This window comes from Patella vulgata, chromosome 1, assembly GCF_932274485.2.
Source record: "Patella vulgata chromosome 1, xgPatVulg1.2, whole genome shotgun sequence".
Taxonomy (NCBI): domain Eukaryota; kingdom Metazoa; phylum Mollusca; class Gastropoda; family Patellidae; genus Patella; species Patella vulgata.
Genome location: NC_065879.2, coordinates 72,566,044 through 72,589,725, shown reverse-complemented (window position 1 = coordinate 72,589,725; position 23,682 = coordinate 72,566,044). Strand labels below are relative to the sequence as shown.

At 34.5% G+C, this 23,682-nt stretch overlaps 1 protein-coding gene across 2 annotated transcripts; it reads left to right on the top strand.

Annotated features, from left to right (window-relative positions):
• The first annotated feature begins 618 nt into the window (after positions 1 to 618).
• Positions 619 to 23,050, top strand: LOC126823401 (serine incorporator 1). 2 transcript variants are annotated; one of them, XM_050552232.2, is made up of 12 exons: positions 619 to 773; positions 2,231 to 2,395; positions 2,782 to 2,972; positions 3,276 to 3,355; positions 3,667 to 3,804; positions 10,091 to 10,167; positions 11,767 to 11,863; positions 12,519 to 12,605; positions 15,347 to 15,515; positions 17,994 to 18,067; positions 19,130 to 19,283; positions 21,395 to 23,050. In XM_050552232.2, exons 1-12 carry the CDS (start codon positions 741 to 743, stop codon positions 21,531 to 21,533), a joined length of 1,404 nt encoding a protein of 467 aa, XP_050408189.1. In that variant the 5' UTR covers positions 619 to 740; the 3' UTR covers positions 21,534 to 23,050. The 2 variants fall into 2 exon arrangements, with proteins under 2 accessions (XP_050408189.1, XP_050408179.1); XM_050552222.2 differs by having other exon boundaries at positions 19,118 to 19,283.
• The last annotated feature ends 632 nt before the right edge of the window (positions 23,051 to 23,682 follow it).

Here is a 23,682-nt window from a genome sequence, read left to right as displayed (position 1 = left end):
GAATAGTTAGATGTCATATGAAGAGAAGACGAAACGCTAAGTCTGAGCAAAATAAAGATCGAATTTTGAAATTTATGCAAGAATGTGTCTGATATATTGATATATTTTTTTTTATTAGCGGCAAGGGAACGTCACTAAAAACATTCAGCTATTTTATATTTGAGCGTCGAGAGATGAGGTCCCTAACCTAGTATTCTTGCTATTTGAAATTAAATGAATAGGTCCAAAAATATAAAAAAAATAAATAAAATTTTTAAAAAAATGTGGACTATTTAACTTATATTATGTACGGATTTCTATTGATAGAATTATTTATACTTCACCGCAAATACCATTATTCATGCACTAATAATTTGAAATAATAATTAACAGTGTGCGAATGCGCAATTCATAGTCACTTTTCCACAGATGCATAGATCTGTGTAAGTATTAATGAACATAATATTTTTCTATACCTTATACAGCAGGAGGGATGATTTATGCTCGTATGCTCACCGAATTGAGCAGCTAATCATTTTTTTATTTTTTATTTTTATATTGCCATTTCTATTTCACGCATAAATGCTTCTATCTATGTCGAATATGCAGTCATCAGACAACTGCTGTGAGGAGTTTAGATGACGTCATAGACAAGGGGCAGCCATATTGTCTTATTTGTAAACAAGGATCTTGACTCATATTCACGTTTTATTTTGAAATCAACATTACTTGTCTTTTTTCAGACTTGGTGGATAGCAACCATGGGGTGTATAATCGGTGGACTTGCAGGAACCGTAAGTAGAAATGACATAGCTGTGAAAAACGGCAAATAAAGTGAAATTTCACCTCAAACTTGAATCGTTTTATTTATATTTTTAATTTTTACCCATCGGCATCATGATCATATTATTCATATGCCCATGTGATATAGTTCCACGAATTCAGTATGATCGTATGAAATAATATGTGCTGCCCTTAGCTAACAGTTAACAATTACAATTTTAAAGAGACACTGTTCACTTTTAAAGGAGTTAAATCGCTATTCTTTGGCACGTGACCTAGAAATGTACACAAGACAAATGCCTGAAATGGGTCGCAATCAAGAATATAATACATAAATAATAATATACGGTATATAAACTGATTTATATTAAATCGTTTCCGTTTTTACTGTAATTTCTAATTAGTTATGTTCTGCGAAATACACGAAGAGTCTGAACTGAATGACAAGTATTCTCCTACAGTACATACATTGTAGGACATGTAAATATGTTTGGCCCGTTCATCGAGTTGCTTCATACAACTGGCACTCGAAAGCATTTTAAAATTTTCATTTTGTCTTAAATGTTGGGTATCTGAAGCCTAACCTTTCACAGTATGATAACAAGATCAATGTTGAATTAAATTGACCAATAAGTCGTGTTTGCAATGTCAAAGACTGAATGAAATTGAGTTACAGACTTGGCTCCTTTAATGTGTGCCAGATAATTTTAATTTTGATTCAGATGAAATACTGATAATCTTATTCATTTCTCATTTCTCAAGTGCCAATTTCAAAAGACGAAAATTGTAATATTAATAAATACATGCAGGCCAAATTACATATACGTTGCGACATAACGCGTTATAGAAGCTTGTCACCATGTACAATGTATTATAATCAGATGTAGTCACAACCCGTCATTCATCCCAAACTTAGGCTGCCTGTCTACAGTTAGCTGAGAACTTGAAGTTATGAAGTAGGTAGATGTCTGACTGCAATAAGATTATCACTTCCAAACAATCTTGTACCCAAGTCATAATCCACTTTCAGAAGTTGTCACATTAAATCAGTAACACTGATGTCTAAATCTTAATTGGCAGAACAATATAAACTTTAAAAGATTTACATGTAGTTCTCCAACATTGTTGTTATTTTGAGTAAACTTTAACCCAATATGCTCCCACTGGTAATTTGGTTGATTTTGTCATTTTCATTACATACATGTAGTTTATGGTCATCCCCAGTCATTTTGGAGTTAAAACGTTAAAATACCCAAATTGATTAGAAGTCATGCATTCTCTAGTCTGGGTACATGTGTAGTGTGTCATACATTAATTAGCTAGTCATATGTAGAGATCCGTCAAGTAATGACATTATTTTCTCCGGACTACTAAACATGTAGCCATCTTTCGTTTTCAAAAGGTTAAACAACATTTCATTCTAAATTACATGGCTATACATGTAATAATTTTATGATGTCTTTTTCAGGTAGCATGTTGTTTTGGGAGTGCTGCATGCAGTTTGTGTTGTGCGTGTTGCCCATCATGTAAGAATTCCACAGCATCTCGTATTGGTTATGCATTGATGCTAGTAATAGGTACAATTGTGGCGGCTGTCATGTTGGATCCTGGCTTACGGGATACGTTGGATAAGGTAATATCAATAACTGTATTAACACAATCCCAAATCATGTATAATGCATTACATCAGGTATGTTCAAGAGAGATTGAATTCTAATTCTGATACAAATCTGCCAATCAAGATATAGATGTTTTATAATTCATTACAAAATATATACACACCATATGCCAATAGAGGTTTACAAGGAGGTCAGGGGATGCTCTACATGTTTGCTCTACATGTAAGAGGGGTTTGGGTGGCTGAATGGTCTAACAAATGCTCTTTAGATCTTAAGGTTTGTCATTGAGTCAAGTGGCATGGTTTTAATTCCCAGCTTGTACATGACAAATAAATGTCTCCTGGTTCTCGGACTTCCTCCCACTGCTAAAAGTATGACTAAATGTTATCTTATTTTGTAGATTCCGGGCTTGTGTAAGGATTTTCTGGGCAGTAATTATCAAGTGTTAAAAACTGAACAGTGTGATAATGTAGTTGGATATCTTTCTGTTTATCGGGTTTGTTTTGCAATGGCTGCATTCTTTTTTCTATTTTCACTGATAATGATAGCAGTGAAATCTTCTAAAGATCCACGGTCTGGAATACAGAACGGGTAAGTGTAAAGAATACATATTTCTTCACAAACATCTAGTCTAGATACTGCAATTAATATCCAATATTTCTGAAATTTGTAGGATTATTCCTTTTCATTAATTTTCCTTTCAACAACACTTTTAACCTATTCATTTTCATTTTAACGACTAAACAATTTAACACATAATTTGTGTAATTGTAATTTAGTTTAGATATTACCATTGTGTTAATTAAATTCCATTCCTTTCCCTATCTGATTTCAAGTTTTTGGACTAACGTAACCTTTGAATTGATATTTATGGACCTCTTCTCATATTTTCAGATTTTGGTTTTTTAAGATTTTGATAATGGTTGGTATATGTGTGGGTGCATTTTTCATCCCACGTGGTGCCTTTGGGCAAGGTAAGTGATAGATGCAGACTGCATATAGTATACTAATATAGGGTTCTTGCAACATTCAGGAGCCACGTTGGCTCAGTTGGCCACCATAGCTATCTTTAAAACAAAATATTGATCAGTTGTCAGCCAAGTGTTACAGTAACTCATCTCGGTCTGGTACTATAGGGTCAATTTCTTAGTGGATGTTTTAAAACTTGGATCGTAATGTGTAGTATACCATAATAAAAAAAAAAGACTATGGATAACTTTACTGGTATATTGGGAATCCCATCTATGTCTAATTTTGTAACATTTTGGTGTGACTTATTTTTCAGCATGGATGATTGTAGGTATGATCGGAGGATTTATATTTATTTTAATTCAGCTGATTCTTTTGGTTGACTTTGCTCATGGATGGGCTGAGAGTTGGGTTGGTAAATACGAAGAAACTGAAAATAAATGTTACTATTTTGGTAAGTGAAGAAAGTTATAAAAAAATATTATTAGTGATTGAGGGAAAGTATCACATAAGTGTCAGGTATAATGTATAAGGAAGGGTAATGTAACCTTTTTGGACAAGGAACTAGGCCTCAAGCTCTGCTCATCTTCTTGTTCTTTTAAACCGCCATATTTAAGTAGGATTGACATAAAACATGCATACTTGATCTTGGTTCCTTTCGATATTGGCATGTATCGGACCGTAACTTCATGGATTATGGGCCCTGATTGTACGAAAAATCATGTTTTTAGCTTGTGGACCCTATAGAGGTCACAATTTTTATCCGATTTTGTTGAAACTTGAAATATAAGTTTATAACCCAAAGATCTTGGTTCCATTCGATATTCACACATTTTGGACCGTAACTTCCTGAAATTTTGGCCCCTGATTGTACAAAAATCGTGTTTTTAGCTTGTGACCCCTCTAGAGGTCATAATTTTTATCCGATTTAAAAAAAAAAATCGTTTAGTATATCATCGTTACACCCTTATGATGGTTGAGTTCGAATTTTGAGAAAACCGGACTAAAACTGCCGGACAAAATGGCCGCCCCTTGTACGCAAATAGTGTATAACATTTGGTATATCAAAGTTGTGGACCCTCTGGAGGTCACAATTTTGATCCGATTATGATGAAAATTGAAATACATGTTTATAACCCAAAGATGTTGGTACCTTTCGATATTCGCATGTATCGGATCATAACTTCCTGAATTATGGCCCTCTTGATTGTACAAAAATCATGTTTTTAACTTGTGATCCCTCTAGAGGTCACAATTATTATCCGATTTAAAAAAAAATATTCGAATATATCACCTTTACACTGTAATTTTGATTGAGTTCGGATTTTATAAACTATTTAAATATATCACCATTCCACCATAATGAATGTTGAATTTGAATTTCGGGAAAATTGAAATGAAACTGCCCGACAAAATGTCCGCTCTTCGTACACAAATTGTGTAAAAGTATGCAATACAAAGGTTGTTGATCCTCTAGAGGTCACAATTTTTATCGGATTTTGATTAAAACATATCTTTATATCCCAAAGATCTCAGTCCGTTTTGATATTTGTGCATTTCAGACCATAACTTTCTGGATTATTGCCCTTGATTGTACAAATATCACGTTTGTTTTTAGCTTGTTCTCTATCCATCTCTTGCAAAATGTGGGTGTATCCTGCCTGGCAGAGGCTTGTTTAATTATCTTTTACCGTTGTGTTATTACACAACCTCTTATTAATCCCCGGTTGTACGTGGCAGGGAGTAGGGTCGCCTGTCCAACCTCGTGGGTTTTCTCCGGGTCCTCCGGTTTCCTCCCACTGCTAAAGACCCCTACGCGCAAGCGAATTAATTAAATAAAATTAAACCATATGTTAGTCCCGAAATGACCTAGTTTGTGTCGAGTGGACGTTAAACCCCATTTCTCTCTCTCTCTCTCAACCTCTTATTGTTATGCTTCAATCAAGCACATATTTAATATCCGTCTAGTGTCAAATGTCTTGCTTCAGACATATATAAAAAGGATGAACGTAACACCATCTGACATGAACTTAAAAAGAGCTAAAGCTCTAATTCAATAATATTCGAAATTAAAAACACGAAATAAAATTCAGTATTGGTCCATTTCAATCAATATTGATGTTGTTATCTTCCCTTGAAAATATGGGATCCTGATATCCAATATTTAAGATATAATGAATATTTTAAAATCACTATACAAGTTGTGTATTTCTAAGATTTCGGTCGCCATTTGTAATACACGACAAAAATCATACTTAATGCATAAGTAATTAGTAATGGCTGATTCACAAACAACAAAATCATAATAAACAAATGAATATAATGGACTAAGCAGGTGTAAATGACTGCCGTTTGATTTGGACTGTTGATGTATTTCACCGAACTTAATAACCGGTAATTAGAAATTACAGTAAAAAATTTATAAGTTGCATATAAATCATTTTAGATACATTAATATGTACTTTTAGACTTATTTTAGTCTGTTTTAAGGTTCCAAAGAATATAGCCATACGCATTTTAACATCCTCTTGTAATACCAAGAGGATGAACTTATAAATTTAAGATACAGTACGCTTCAAGCGGAAGTATGAAAATAGTCCTTGTGGGCGTTTTTTCCGCTCAAAAATCGCGGTGTTTTACCCATATACACTCCGCGGAATTAGAGACGTTCTGGGCGGAAAAAAGTCCGCGAAAATATAAAATTCGCGGTGGATTATCGCCCGCGAAAAAATATTAAATTCGCGGCGGATTATAGTCGGTGGAAATATCAAATTCGCGGCGGATTATAGTCCATAGTGATTTGAAATAGTCAGAATAATTTAGTCCATATTGCCACAACGTTATTAGAAAGAAACAAATATTTAATGGAACAATATCACGAGTATATTAGTCGTTTTAGTTCACTGGTAATTCATATATTCATAATACTCTTTTCAAATTCCGTTTTGATTATTAACTAAAGTGTACCAATGTATTATTGTATTCATATCCTAAAATGTCCGTTATGTTCTATTCATTTATAATGTACATCTACATCGGTATTTAATTCGTGAATCACACCATAAAGCACAGACACATAGCAATTTTCTATGTCATTAGTTGATCCGACAAGCAGACAATGAAACCATGTTTCGTGAATTCTGATAACAATGTCTGAAAATGGACGACAATAAACATATATAGAAGGTAGCGATTTGCACGTGGGTGTTTTAAAATATGCTGTTTTTTTATATACTGATTTATTATCCGTTTTAATTATGAACAACAATTTAACGATATTCGTAGAAATAAACGAATTAGCATAAATTGCTAGGAAGGAATATTTTCTCCTTTAACGGTAATTCAATTAAAATGACGATTCGGCTCCCAACGTTCAATATATACATGTACTTTATGTCCCCAAAATTAAAAGTCATATTGATGACACGTGCGAATTCACATAATTTGGAAACTTGATTGACAGTATACATTGACTCAGACTCTTTGGTGCCATCATGGTATTATGTACATGTTTGCGTCAAGGTTGACGTTGACTTCTGGCGAGGTGTGCATTTAATTCATTTGTGATTTAAATCCGAAGATATAATACTTCAGGTGTGATTTACCGATTTACAATGCATTGTGAAACTTATTTGTCAGAATGGGAATGGATATTTTAATGGACAAAACTTTCGCCCACGGTAAGACCAACATCTATGTGTATAAATTTTGAAATTTTTGTAATTTGAACGAGTTTGAATGTCTTAAAAATGTCGAACATATTAATGAAGTAATGAATCGTACAGCCATAACTCTGTTTATTATATTATATAAAAGCCTGCCAATTTTTGATATTTGTTATATTTTTAATGTAAGACAGCAAAATCTGCGTGTCTAACCATGTTAAATTAACAATCTTTTTTTTGCATGCCGTATTAGCTGATATTCGACTACGATATGATGACTGCGGTGCAATTGCACTATAAATAAACCTAGCTGTTTTAAAACATTTACATGTACGGATGTGCTGACTGTACATGCATGGAAAGTCCGACTTAAAGGGGCACGGTGCGATATAAGGGATGGTTTTTGTTCCAAATTAAAAAAAATATCACCACCGGTTCAACGAATGATTTTAACAGAATATGTCACCTGCGAATATGATGATTAAGTATTCTTTTCACACGGCGCATACGCTAACCTTTAAGTCTGTACCGATTCAAAAATTGAATTATCTTTTATATCCACATTTTTAAATCCTGAGTTTTATCGTAAATAAAATTAATAGAAAGTATTGTTTACAAGAATACGACATGGTAACAATTTGTTGTTAAAGGGGCTTCTATTTTAGTCAATTATCAATTCCTTTTGATGACACGTGTGAATTCACGTAATTAATTAGGAATCTTGACTGACAGTATGCATTGACCCAGACTCTTTGGTGCCGAAATCAAGGTATTATCCGACTGATACATGTGTTCAGCAAGGTTGACGGTGACTTCTGGCTATGTGTGCTTGAAAACAGGAGATGAAGGCATATATTACTTGTTCGGGTGTGATTTATTAATTTAAAATGCATTAAGTGACATATTTGTCCGAATGGAAATGGCCATTTCGATGGACGAAACTTTCGCTAACGGTAAGACCAGCATCTATGTGTGTAAACTTTGAAATTTTCGTAATTTGAATGAGTTTGAAATAGAAGATCGATGCAAGTCTTAAAAATGTCGAACATATTGATGAAGTAATGTACGGTACAGCCATAATTCTGTTAATTTTATTATTTAAAAGCCTGTTTGATTTTGGTTATTTTTCAATATAAGCCAGTAAAATCTGCGTGTCTAACCGTGTTAAATTAACAATCTTTCTTTTGGCATGCCGATATTCGACTACGATATCACTGCCGTGGAATCGCACGATAAATAAACCCATTTCAAACCAGCTATGGATGTGCCGACTGTACATGCGTGGAAAGTCCGACTTTTTAAAACCGTGGGCGGCGGTTTAAAATAATCGCGGGCGGCGGTTTAAAATAATCGCGGAGGTCGGCGGTTTATATAAATTCGCGGAGGAATTTTAGAGCGGAATTTTGAGCGTGGCGAGCGCGGATTGATTAACTGACGTCCGCGATTTTTCATTTCCGCCCAGGTCGGACCTCGGGGGAAATTTAGTACTTCCGCTTGAAGTGTACTGTAACTTCACTAACACCTGTTTTTTATAAGAAATCTACTGGTGCTATTTGTATTGGTATTTGGTATAGTGTCTAATAATAATGAATTTGACAATTAAACATGCATTATGGAAGAGCAAAATCTGCTTATTACAAGTCTTTCTTTAGGCCTGAAATGTTATCTAAATTATCAATTAGACATTAATTAACTTATCCAGACCATAATAAACTCTCGATGTCAAGGCTAGCCTTCGATGTTGGCTGGATTAGATTCCTATATGCCGCTGACGGCCGTTGATAATTAAATCAATAAAAGTGGATAATCGAGACTAAGCTGTTTATATTAATGATTTTAGTAATAATGACCGAGACTATGCCAAAATTCTTGGCTCATAGTGGATCAATTTGACTGAAATTTTCAGCAAATTACCTTTACACTATCTAGTTTTTAACTATTATCTCCCATAATGTATCTTTAATAATTGTTGCCTTATGTATGTTACAAATATGGAGATAAATTCCACCTGTGCAACGGCAGGTAACACAGCCAGTTATATATAAAATTATGCATAGTATGTACTGGTGTTAAGGGGGCTGGTGTCCTTTTTGTAGCAAATCTTAAAGGTGCGTTATGGAAGATTAGATAAAGAGCTGACAGTTCTCGCTATGATAATTATAAAAATAGGTAACTTAAAGAGAATGTGTTAAAAAATATCAGTCTGACTATTTCACTCTGAGACAAGAAAAACGAATTTTAAAAACACTCGCAGATTGGATTCAAATCTGTTTAAAATCGTACGCATGAGATAGCATTGAGAGTTAATCATGGTCTTGCCATGTTAATAAATGTCTAATTAAAGATACATTATGGGAGATTAGATAAAGAGCTGGCAGTAGTTCTCACTATAATAGTTAAAAACTAGATAATGAAAATTTCAATCAAATTGATCCACTCTGAACCAAGAATTTAGCTATTGAATTTTAACCATTACTAAAGTTGATACGATAAAAAAAAATTGGCTCATTTATCCAATTTTTGATTCAATGATCAATGAGCTTTTAGAGCAGCAGATTGGATTCCAATCCAGTAAATCTTGCAGGCTAACAATGACATCGAAAGTTGATTATGGTCTGGATACCTTAATTAATGTCTAATTGATAATTGAGATAACATTTCTGACCTAAAGAAAGACCTGCAATAGGCAGATTTACCTCTTGCATAATGTATTTTTAATAGTTTGTATTAAGGCCTAAAGAAATACCTGATATAGGCAGATTTAGCTCTGGCATAATGTATGTTTAAGAATCATCTGGTATTTCTTTGCAAACTTTTCTACACACAACAGTTGGTACTAAATTTACATATTTCAAATCATGTCCGCTGCTCTCTCGCATTAGGTGATTTTGTCTATTACTCATATTAGAAAATTTTCAAAAGCAGTGAACCACTTTTGTCAAAATATTTTTTAATACCAATATTTATGCATAAAAAAATAAATTTGCTGTTTGATTATAATACCCCTCATCCATCCATTTAGCAAATCTAGGCATTAGTGAAATTACATTTTTTTAATTTTTTTTTTCCTTCTAGGTTTGTTCTTCTGTACTGCTGTGTTCTATATTCTTGCTCTTGCCATGGTAACTTTATTCTACATTTATTATGCCGATGTAAGTACAACACAAGTTTTTTTCTATATCCACATCCACAGACCAATGTAAAATGGCTGAGACAGAACAAATCTATTGATAATTTCATTTTAATAATGGCAGTTGCAAGTCAACCCCATACTCCCCATGGCAGGGTTTTTATTTTGTCAGCGGATTGGGGTAGTGTGTTAGCTCAGTGGGTATGGTGCTGGCCCACTAACCAGTTTAAACTTGAATAATTTGTCAAAAAGATGTCAATTACAGTGGACTCTGTCAAATCCGACATCATACGGGATCGTTACAATATTTTGAATTACGCAGAGTGTCAGAATACTCAGTTTTCTCAAAACCGGAAGTATTATTGTAACTTCGAAAACCGGAATTATTCGAATCCCCAGAACGTCATTCCCTTTAAAAATGATAAACCTTTCTGTACATTCAAAATTTTATTACATTAATTTTTATTTCATTTAACATGCGTAGGCATTTTGAATAGGTCAAGTCTGTCGTTAATTTATCTTCTTCATCGTCATCAGTTGATCGCACACTTGTCTTTGGTGTCACGTGTTCATTGATAATCTGTCATTCTATGTCCAGGTCGTCGTCACACGGTTTGGATAGATCCGTAGGGTGAACAAACTTAGGCATTCAGGTTCAATCGGCACGCGCAACGAATGTTTCCAACAGGTGCTAGGAATATTTTTACGACTGTGAATAATTTGTGGGAAACTTTGTGGGTATTCTTGAGTATTTGTCACAACTGTCTTACAAGAGATTATAAATTTATCAAAGTAATCAACAAAGACCTACGCGAGCGAGTTTTAATCTCACCGATAATTGATTGGTGATTGCTTGTTAATCTTTTGTGGCTTCACACCAACCGATTAAAGGCCGGATTATACAGTGTTGATTCAATTGAAATCATGTGACGGGACGGTTGATCGATGTCGTAATTCGGAAAATTCAGAGTACGGATTACTCAAAGATTTTTTGGCTGAAATAATAAGGAAATAAATCGGGACATGAAAATGATGTCGGATGTCACAGAGTGCCAGAGTATTCAGAGGTCGGATGTGACATAGTCCACTGTAGATACATATATTCCAGGTTGACGGTATATGCTGGTGATGACCGGTTGATAAAAACATTCGACCAAATGTGCCGAGACCCTTCGGTCAATTTACATGCTGTAAAACTTCAATTTTTGTCAAAACCCCAAATATAATCATGGCTATGATCATCCTCTGTCTTGTAACTATAAAATTCTACAGCCTGTACAGAATATTGCACACATATAGAAGCCACATTATCACATGGTAGAGTTGTATACATACACATGTAGCTGTCAACAGAGGGTTATACTCAGTTGTATAATTAATGATGGATGTCTGGCAGTAGAACAATGAAAGTTAATTCTTAGCTGGGAATCATGTTGAATCAAGTTGAATCATGTTGTTTGGTTCCAATATACACAGCTCCCACCTAATTATTGGGACCTTTTCAAACTATTGTTACTATTTTCCCCTATATAAAATTTTATAGGTTTGTACATGCCTTATTATTACGTAAAAAGCGAGTATCTTTTGCATCAAAACTAATGTAACATTTAAACTATTTCAGAATGCGGATTGTAAGCTTCATAAGTTTTTTGTCAGTTTTAACCTGATCCTATGTGTTATCATTAGTGTTGTTGCCATCTTACCAAAAATACAAGAACGTAAGTGAATTTATTTATAATATCTTGATATACGATACCCACATGTTGTCACCCCATCCATTCATTATTGTTAACAATGTTTGTAGAAAGCAAATTATAAGAAATTATTGATCTACATGTATTTAGATGAAACTTGCAATATTTTATTACTAAGCTATGAATTTTTGTGATTATCCATTGAAATTTTTTACTAAATGACAGTAGATCAAACTTCCATGATAATGGTGTGCCTTATATTATGTGGGTAACGTCAAACTCATGCCCTCGCTTCATTGCCCTGTAAGGGGTGGGGGAGGGTCACAGTGGCTAAGTGGGTAAGATACTGGCGTGCCCCACCCCCTTTTTCAGTTATGCAGGACGGAGGACCTAACAAGGACAGCTGTCTAGTCATTCGGGTGGGACAAAAAACAAGGTTCCGCGTACTCATTGATGTGCACGTAAAAGATCCCTTGACAGTTGGAATTTGATATAAGAGTAGGCCGTAGTGCCGCTATACGGGCAAAATTTCCATCATAGCACACTGTATGGCGTATGCCTGTCTTCATCAGCCTAGTTCGGAGCAGAACAGTAGGATGTTAAACCCAATTTCATTTCATTTCATTGCCCTATAACGTATTGTTTGAAATTCATAAATTTAATTATATTCTGTTTACAGACCAACCTCGATCAGGACTTCTTCAATCTTCAATCATCACACTTTATACAATGTACATCACTTGGTCAGCCATGACTAACAATCCAGGTAACATTTTGGCTCTAATTTATGATTAAATTTTATTTCAATAATTCTCTTGCACGTGTGGGTCTTTAGCCATGGGAGGAAACATGAGTACCTGGAGAAAACCACTGAGGTTGGACAGGCGACACTACTTCTTGTCACGTACAAGCAGGGAATGGAAACCACACCACTTAACTCAATGACAGACCTTTTGATTTAACACAGGCACGTTAAACCATTTGCCTCCCAAATCCAGTTAAGGACTCGGTATATTATTTGGGTGGACAAGCATATAAGCTTGTACCTCTTTATGTGGACTGAATAAGCCTATAGCAATTTGATATCTAACGTATTTCAAGCAAACCTTAAAGTAGTAAAGCTAATAAATTAATGAGATTTCATCGAACAATTTCATATTCATAACCTCCCCTACTGTCTGGGGTAATCCTCCTATCTGCATTATGTTCAAATATATCGTGTTAATTGTCGAGGTATAGTGCCATCCATTTTAGTTTTGTTTGCACAAATCTATATCTGCAAATGTTGTAAACTATATTTTGAATGTATGATTTCATTACATATAGTAAATATTCTGAATTAAACCTGCACTGGCTCAGGAGTATTATTGTAAATTATAGTTTATATGTATTGCTGAAAGACACGCCCCCCCCCCCCCCTTTCTCATATTCAGAAAAAAAGTTGATTTTATTTTGTCTTTCCATTTGTTGGACTAAAGTTGATTTTATATTGTCTTTCCATTTGTTGGACTAAAGTTATCAACTGATTTACTTTAAATGAATATGCAGTATTTATGGTCATAAGCCAAAGAATCCTGTTGAATTTCAGCAGTTCCCAATAATTAGTTTCAGAGTTGTTGTCCTTATTCACTGACAAAAATCTTGTGTAAGTGAGTCCAAAGTTATTAACCTCTTCAGCTTAAATATTTTGAATAACATTCATAGCTGTGGATTTAGAGCATTTTAGGTCATTGTTAAATTTTGCGATAGATTCTTCAACAGGGGCGTACATAACGATTTTGTTTGGGGGGGTGTTTAGCCAAAATGTGACTGACTGATGCCCATACCCCTAGTACGAGTGACGCAGTCAGGAGCCGAGCACCACAGGTGCGAGTTTTGTAGGGGCCATGTGCAGTAGCGGATCTAGATAGGGGTGTGGGGGTTCCAAATCTAGGGCGCCACGCCAGCCACAATCCCACCCCACAATGAATATCAACAAAATACAGGCTATAACATTAAGCGTCCCGGTAGAACATAGATAGTATTGTATAATTATATAGTTGTTTGCCGATCGTTGTCTTGCTGGAAAGCAGTTTTATTTAAGTTGACATAAAGTTAATGTCATATATGATTGTGCCTATAACACTGAGCAACCTGAGAAAATTTTGAAAAATTGAGTCAATATCTTGGCATTTGAGGTCATTGCTGGGAGAAATTCTTGTGGACGAGAGGACCAGTTTGAGAAATGTGAGTCAATTAGACAAAATCTCGAGATCTGCCCTTGTCAATTCCGCCTGTTCTGCAAGAGTTGACAGAACTTTTGTATAGTCTGACGCCTCACGACCCACACAACAGTGCCAGTGGTACTACTAACATAACTAGGCAGTTCAGTATAACCGTGAATATGAAAGTGCTGAGACAGTATAAGACAACAGAGGAGTGGAAGAATGATGTTATAATGGAATCGAGCGCCGCAGGTGCGAAAAAATTTCAGATGTGTAACCGAGCTTTTAATTTTTGGGACTGGGCCTGACAATTTTAGTCAATGTCATGGCAAATGGATCCAAAAGGGAAAGGAAATGGGACAGAATCTTGAGGCCTATCTGTGAGAGTAGAACTAACAATTCTACAGTCTTTTGACCCACGACTCACTCACTAGTGGTACTACTAACTGGGCGATTCACTGTAACTGTGAATATGATATTGATGAGATAGTATAAGACAGAGAAGGAGTTGAAGAATGATGGCATAATGGAATTGAGCGCCGATATGTAACTGAGCTTTTAATTTTTGAGGACTGGGCCTGAGGGCACTTTACCTCAATGGGGCGCTTACTTGGCCTCTGAATATCCCTGGACTTTGGGGAGAGATTTTGCAGAATTCTGATGGTCAGAAAACACCCCATTAATTAATTTAGTCTGAGACCGACTGCGGTGAGCACTTTTTTTTGAGACCGACTATATTTTTGCCATGGGGTGAAAAACATTTTTTTCAAACATGATAAGTCGACAAGGTTATTTTATACTAAAGTTTTGCGTGAGTAGAGTGACGTGTGCAGTGAGCACTTATTTTGATACCGACTGCTCATATCTTACGACCGACTGCACTGATTTTGCGACTGACTAGTATTTGAAATCTATTCTTGCATTATTTGTTTACCTCATTAATTCATTAAGACGGCGATGCATAATTTTGAGACCGACTGCAGTGACTGCACTTATTTTGAGACCGACTATTTTTCTCCCTGGGGGAAATTTTGTTCTTAAGACTTACATACTCACAACAGAATAAGAGTGAAACACATCATTTTTTCAAACATGATAAGTTGACAAGGTTATTTTATACTAAAGTTTTGCGTGAGTAGCGTGACGTGTACAGTGAGCACTTATTTTGATACCGACTGCTCTTATTTTGTGACCGACTGCACTGATTTTGCGACCGACTATTTTTTTTCCTGGGGGGGTGCCACCCCCCACCCCCCACATTTACGCCCCTGTTCTTCAAATATATTGGGGTTTTTTTTTTCAGATAAGACATGTAACCCAAGCTTGACAGACATTTTTACACCTAGTATTATTAATGGTACTACCACTGGTGGTACTACCCCTGGTGGTGGTCCTAATGTACAACTAGCTGTATTTGATTGGCAAGGTATTGTGGCTCTGTTGATCTGGCTGTTTGCTGTTCTATATTCCAGGTTGGTTTACAGTTAATAATTATATATGTTACTTTCAAAGGAGAAGTCCAACCATTGGCATTTATTCATATAATATCGTTATCAAATATGTAACCCGGATTATAAATCGTTTTGATTTTAATTAGCCATGACATTATGGGGCCAACTGTCATTCACTCAGAGATCTTAATCAGCTGTTTTTGTCAGCTTTAGCCGCTTGATGTTCAGTCAAGCCGATTGGTAAAACAATGAACTGGCCACTATGGTATCATATATCAATCTTCTTTCGGCTAAATACAGCAGGTTAATTATTACTTGTTGATTAAGAAAGTTGATCAACTTGATTGACGCAATCAACTACAATAACAGTTTACCTTAGCGAGAATCGGCCATGCATGTGGTTCATAATCCGAGTAAATACCACATTTAACAATAATTTTGATAATCCATTAAAAAAAAAAACAGGTCTAGTAAGTTGCCTTTGTGAAAATGTAAATAAGAAACCAGCTGTAGGTGCAAAAAGTATGTGCTATACTAGTTTCTATCGGATTGTTATATTGTTTGTTTATACAACCACAGAGCATGCATATATGTTTATTCACGATGACTGACAGTTCCCTTCATAATGTCACACATGGCATGTATTAAGTATAGGCAAAATGACTTTTTTGGTTAATGGCAACAACTAAGAGTTGTCTTTTAAATAGATAATATGACAGAATTTCTGTAAAGGTCTTTGATTGTGTAATTTAACATGATAAAAATATTGAATTGTTATTTAAACATACATTATGCAAGAGCTAAATCTGTCTATTGCAGGTCTTTCTTAGGCCTGAGATGTTATCTAAATTATTAATTAGACATTAATTAATTTATCCAGACCATAATCAACTCTAGATAACATCGCTAGCCTGCGATCTTTATTATGAGCCGATTTACTGCATAACTTTCCTTCACGATTTAACGATTAATGGATAATTGAGACTATGCTGTTTATCATACTGACTTTAGTAATGATGATCGAGGCTAGGCGGAAATTTCAATCGCTTAGTTCTCGGTTCATAGTGGATCAATTTGAATGAAATTTTCAGCAAATTGCCTTTACATTATCTAGTTTTTATACGCCCACATTTTCATGTGGATGTATTATGCCATCGCCCCTGTCCGTCTGGACGTCCGTCCATCCACAATTTGTTTGTGGACACTCTAAGAGGTCACAATTCTTATCCGATTTTGACGAAACTTGAAATATAGGTTTATCTTCAAAAGATCTCGGCTGCTTTCGATATTGGCATGTATCGGATCGAAACTTCATGGATTATGGCCCCTGTTTGTACGAAAAATCACGTTTTTAGCTTGTGGACCCTATCGAGGTCACAATTTTTATCCGATTTTGTTGAAACTCGAAATGTAAGTTTATAACCCAAAGATCTCGGAACCTTTCGATATTCGCGCATATCGGACCATAACTTCCTGAATTATGGCCCCTGATTGTACGAAAAATCGCATTTTTAGCTTGTGGACCCTATAGAAGTCAGAATTTTTATCCGATTTAAAAACCTGTATTATTATATCACCGTTACACCCTAAGGACAACTGAGTTTGAATTTGGTATATGGTATAGCGTAAGAATATGGTATATCAAGGTTGTGGACCCTTAGAGGTCACAATTTTTATCCGATTTTGTTGAAACTTGAAATGTAAGTTTATAACCCAAGATCTCGGTTCCTTTCGATATTCGCGCATATCGTGCCGTAACTTCCTGAATTATGGCCCCTGATTGTACGAAAAATCGCGTTTTTAGCTTGTGGGCCCTATAGAGGTCATAATTTTTATCCAATTTAAAAAAAACTGTATTATTATATCACTGTTACACCCTAAGGACGACTGAATTCGAATTTCGTGAAAATCAACCCAAAATTGACAGACAAAATGGCCGCCGTTTGTTCTCAAATAGCGTAAAAAGTTGGTATATCAAGGTTGTGGACCCTATAGAGGTCACAATTTTTATCCGATTTTGTTGAAACTTGAAATGTAAGTTTATAACACAAAGATATCAGTTCCTTTCGATATTCGCGCATATTGAATTGTAATTTCCTGAATTATGGCCCTTGATAGTAGGAAATATCACTTTCTTGTTAGCTTGTTCTCTATCCATCTCTCGAAAATGTGGGCGTATCCTGCCTGGCAGCCGCTGGTTAACTATTATAGTGAGAACTGCCAGCTCTTTATCTAATCTCCCATAATGTATCTTTAAATTATTAAATATTTCATTATTGATTTAGTGGCAGACAATTGCTACTTGGTTAATCCTTCTGCTGCATGATGTCATATGTTGAAAAATGCCAGAGGTTATCAAAGAATGGGCCGCATAGGGGTTAGTCAAATTCTGAGAGATTCATGTTCAACGCTGATATATTGATGTGTGAAATCTTACTTGATATTGGTATAAAAAAAATTGTATTATTTTTAATTAAAGTCTTTTCTTCTCTTTTGCAGTATTCGAACCTCAAGTAACAGTCAAGTGGGAAAACTAACTTTGACGGAGAAAACTATCTTACAGACAGATACGGGTAGGTTCTTTTATCTTTTTGAGTCTTTGAATTGACTATTAAAGAGCTAAAAATTTTTGATTAAAATTATAGATACATTAGTTAAGAGTTTTATAAAGAGTTGGCCATTCTTGCTATAATAATTCAAAAATAGATGATAAAAAAAAGAAAATGTTGAAAATTTCAGTCAAATTACTCTGTTCTGAACGGAATTGTCACTGTTGGAAGTTTGGACTAGAAATAGGCATCAGTTGTGTCTGCACCGTCTATGAAAATTCGCGATCATTTGATTGACAGACGATAACTCCACCCACATATTCTCGATTATCAAGTAACATGCTCAATGGCTATGGCAGCTTGGCTTTGCAGGCCTTTCATCACCAGTTTCCGATAGTGACATCAGCGAAACGTTAGCTTGGTCCACCATTTATTGATTTAATTTTAAATGGACAACTGTTTAAATCCAAACTGTATCCATGTCATCCGTGGGTCTACAGAGTTGATTTTTGAGCTAGCTGTCAAAGTATGTGATTACAAACCAATAAATAGGTCTGTTGAAGTATGTGATTACAGACTGATAAACAGGTCTGTTGAAGTATGTGATTACAAACTAATAAACAGGTCTGTTGAAGTATGTGATTACAAACCAATTTGTGATTGCACATCGATAACCAGTGTATTGAAATATATGATCACCAAATGATAAACAGTTTGATAAAGTACATGGTCACAAACCAATTAAGCGTCTGTTTAAGTATATAATTTCAAACAAACAAATAGACTGTTCAAATCTGATCACAAACTGCCTGTTGGAATATGTGATCACAAACTGCCTGTTGGAATATGTGATCACAAACTGCCTGTTGGAATATGTGATCACAAACTGCCTGTTGAAATATGTGGTCACAAACCAATAAAAGTACATGATCACAAACTGACCAATAGTCTGTTGAAATGTGCGATAGCAAACCAATAAATAGTATTTTAATGTGAAATAGACAGTGAATAAGCATAACCTGCCTTATGCAAATACCTGTCACATTATATTAAATGAAACAAACATTTGTAAAGATCCTCTTACAGGTTCCGACTCATCTGCTGCTACTGATGGAGGAGAGAAAGGCCAGAATGTCTATGATAACGAGGAAGACGAGGTGGCGTATAGTTACAGTTTCTTTCACTTTATGTTATGTCTGGGTGCATTGTACGTCATGATGACATTGACTAACTGGTACAGGTAAGTCAAGTTTACACAGGGACATTTGGGATCTGGTCAAGATGGAGTTTCTAGGTTATCATGGTTATCATGATTTGATAGGGTGCCTTAAATCTGAACTATCGAACTACGTCAACCACTGTGTTATTGTTTCCTCTTAAGTAGAGGACATAATTTAAAGGCCATATTTCTGAACGAAAAAAAACATCAACTGTATCAAGAAGAATTGATTTAGGATGTCACGAATTAGTAAGAATGTGAATTCTGATGCATAGATTCAAAGATACATCTTGCTAGTACTACTGGCCATGTTAATTTGGTTGGATATTGTCATCACCCATGTTGATCTATCCACGCTTGTTTGTAATCACTTCACAGAGTTCATTTGTCATCAGATTTTCATCCAATCTTTTGGAATAGTTAGTTCTGGGATAGGATCTTTTGGAATAGTTAGTTCTGGGATAGGATGGTCCCAATCATATATGAGTGATTATCAGAACAGAATCCAATTCTTCACAGATTTTCATTCAATTTACAGGCATAGAAATGGATAACGATTGTTCCTATCCATTCTAACTATTTTTTGCAAAAGTAATTTCACAGTTATTGCCCCTGTCCGATGTGATTTCAGATTAACACACATTACCCTGCTCACTCTACTAAGTTTAATTCCTCACTAATTGTTAACAAGTTTTAAAAAGAAAAATGTTTTCATAAAACTACTTTTAAAGTTATTGCTTTGTGTTTATTGATTAAAAGATATCACCCGACTGTAGTAACTGTACAGAGTTGAATTATTTACAAATTTTTATGAAAATAGAATCATGGTAATTATTTAAATCATAATACCTTCTGTACGCTAAAAAAAATCCAGCAAAAAAATTCTGAGATAAAGCATGTACAGCATGGTTGGCACAACTCATCTTGTTTTTGTTCTTGAGGACGAAGCTTGTTCCTTTAGCAATTGTATGTGTATCAATTGTCAGATTAAAATATTTGATATCCATGATGGGTGTGATGATGTCACACTCACTTCCTGGTCATAGTACGCCCAGAGACATATGCAAAGACATATTCCTGAAGCAATGGTCTGAGAAATCACTCTCTAGCCATTGCTGTGTTGAGACTGAAAACTTGAGTTTTTGACAGTGTGCGTCCATTCTCATCATCCAATCAAATCTCTCCGGAGTACAGTAAAATAAAGAAAATTTCATGACTGGCCGCGTAACAGAGGGTGACCTCTTTTTAAAAAAAAATCCCAGTGTTTATTAGTGCTGATTTCAAGAAAAGATTTTACCCATTGATGCAACGGGTGCAATCATGGATGCTGACATCAGTAAATTTGGTTGTCGCTGAAACTCAAAAATTCCTTGACTAAAATCTCCGCTACAAATCTGTCTGTTTGTACCAAGTATTACTACCTACATTTAAGTATTCGATAATGTTTATCCATTTTTCTGAAGAAAATCCATGAATTATTTATTTTATCAAAAAAGCACAAGTCCTATTTCTATCTAGTTTGTTGGAACGCAATACGTAACATGACAGTCCTTCTCTTTGATCTGGGGTCTCAGACAGTTGATTAAATGTACTAAAAGATGGTGAAAATATTGTTCATCTGCTGTGTGGTCCAAGAGATAATACCCAGTGATTACATTGTAGCTATTTTAGATATCCTCGTTTGTCACACAATTAGTTTCTCTACAATATTCGGTTATGCACTAGTTAGTTGAGCGTAATACATTTCGCGCATTATGACGTAATGTAACAGCGTTTGTCACCAGACACTTTACTGTAACATATTTAGAGCTCTGATTAATTTTGATTGATTTTATTACGTAGTAATGTATTGGTTGTTGATCAGACTGTTTGAGTGGGATTAGGTCTAATCAAACGAGAAGTATGGTATGAAGAGAGTTTCCTTTCAGACAGGAACTTATGTGCATTTTGTGAAGAAGTTTTTTTAGAAAAAATGTCTATTTTGTGAAGAAGCTTTTAGAAAAAATGTCTATGTTATGTACTTGTATACTTTTAGCTTATATTTTCAAATCTGTCGATGATTACATCTACATGTTGAATACAGTGAACCAAATGAAATGTTTTTTCTAATTTCTTTAAATCTTTCTTTTCAGTCCCAGTTCAGACTTTAAAACTTTGAATGCTAACATGGCATCACTATGGGTAAAGATATCATCCAGCTGGCTATGTCTGACTATTTATACATGGACCTTGGTGGCACCGATCATCCTCTCTAACCGAGAGTTTAATTAGTTATGAGTTGTGTAAACTCTCTCTCTCGAGTGATGTTCAATTTTATTAAGTGAACAAAAATTGTTTCATATATTGTACATTAATTTTGTATTGTGTATATATTTTGAATCGTGTATATGTATTTAAATTGTTAAAATTACTAAAGCCAGGAGCTAATAGACATTTTCTTATATAAATTTTTAAAAATGATTCTTAGATTGAACACAAAAAATACTGCAGTAAATGCTGAAAACTGTTACCAACAGATTATCAAAACAAAAATCTTAGCAAAGAGTGAAAAAGATGGCAGTATGAAATCTACGAAAATAAAGGTAAAATTTAGATGCTCATAACTCATGTTAGGATTTATTGATTGGATTGTAAAAAATTTTGGTTAAATATTATCTATACCGTTTTTTTTTTTTTAGAACTTCAAATTTTGTCTAATGGTTTGGATTGTTCGCACTTGGTTTTATTTTATTGTTATATTCATTATAAAAAATGAGATAAGAACTACGCTAACAGGATTAAGGCAAGATTAATTATGGTTTGGTTTTTTTTTTAGATTATTGTTTCAAGTACCAGATACTTTTGCATGCTAACCAAATTTGCATAACTTTGTAAATGTCAGTTTTAATAAATTTGGTTAAATTTGTGCTTTTTGAATTTTTTTGTAAGTTTGAATCATATTTTTTTGTTTTGTTATCTCCATTTATTATATTTCATAAATATTCTGATGGGCTTATAAATATGTTTAGAGTAACTAGAACAGTATTGTAATTGATAAAGAAACAATAATTGAATTTATTTTAGAATGACCTTCAATCAACATAATTCTTACTTTAGTTCAAGTTGTAAAGTTGTACTGTACATGTATGTTAATTGTGAATTGACTTACAGATAAGAACTTTTTTTTACACAAAATGACGAAGAGGCCAGATTAAAACAGTTAACTCCTTTAAAGTTATTGTATATAGAAGTATAGTGCTGTATGTAAAACTCTCTGTAAATAAAAGAAATATGTTATGTTCCTCATGCATTTTAGTTGCTTTATATTCTTGAAATCTTTCATAAAAATAACAGCATAATTATTGTAACCGTTACTTAGAGATTCTTGTGCTATTTGTTAGCTATGTGAAATTGTTGTGTTTTTAGTAGACTTACAGGTACCTACATGAAATCATTTTCTTAATGGTTTTTTTTAATGTGATATTGTATGAAATTAATTCCATTTATTTTCTTGTTGGAAGTTCTAATGCCCCTAAAAAATGTAATTGGAAGCAGATGAGAAATTTTGTATTTCAATCCGAAAATGCATCATGTTTGAATCAAAATTTGTTTTCCATCCACAGAATAAGGTTTTCTTTTATGTGCATTTTGCATAAAGTTCAATACCTCATGTGTATGTCAAGTTCTTTTATCCTTGTGTTTGTTGTCTGAAACTGTATTGACAAAACCCACCTTATGATAGTTATTATTTGATGTCTTAGTTTAATGTATTGTTCTATAATAAAATAACTTGTGGTCTTTTTAAAATAGAGTCCTCCATCCTTGTTTCATTTTAAACTGTCTGTGTCTTTAAAAGACTATAATTAGAGGGTGGCTACGGGGCCACGATGGAGAAAACGTCAAGTTAGGTGTGACTAGTGTGAGGTCTTGGGGATTACCCGATAATTTTATATATTCAGAATCTCAAAGACAACATTTCTTCCGCTGAAGCATGTTTGTGCAACGTTATTTCGATGAATGTAACCTTGCCCCCCCCCCCCTCTGGACTTTTACCTACGCAGAAATGATATAAGAAAAGATCGGGAGAATCAAACAAGCATCCTAAAATAAGACTGCCTGTAGATGGATCTGTGTGCAGTATGAAAATGTGTAGTACTATGATCTTTGCGACCATATTGTATCATTAATTATTGGGTTCACATACACACATTGTATGGAAATGCACTCAAATAATGAGTGACGGATTTAAACATAAAAATAGTTATAATTTGGTAGATATACCTCGTTCTGTGGGAATCAGAATATCATTTTTAACACGTGATTGGAAATTTACTAATTGCATCATACACTGTAACCATCCAATCAAATTCATTATTTGCAGAATCTTAAGTCATGACCTAAGCAAATCTGTTAAAAAAGCCCAAACCAGCAATTTAAGATT

Coding starts and splice junctions, on each gene's coding strand:
- LOC126823401 (XM_050552222.2), top strand. CDS start 741: ATGGGGTGTATAATCGGTGGACTTGCAGGAACC. Junction 2,973..3,275: donor CGGTCTGGAATACAGAACGG/GTAAGTGTAAAG, acceptor TCATATTTTCAG/ATTTTGGTTTTTTAAGATTT. Junction 19,284..21,394: donor ACATTGACTAACTGGTACAG/GTAAGTCAAGTT, acceptor CTTTCTTTTCAG/TCCCAGTTCAGACTTTAAAA.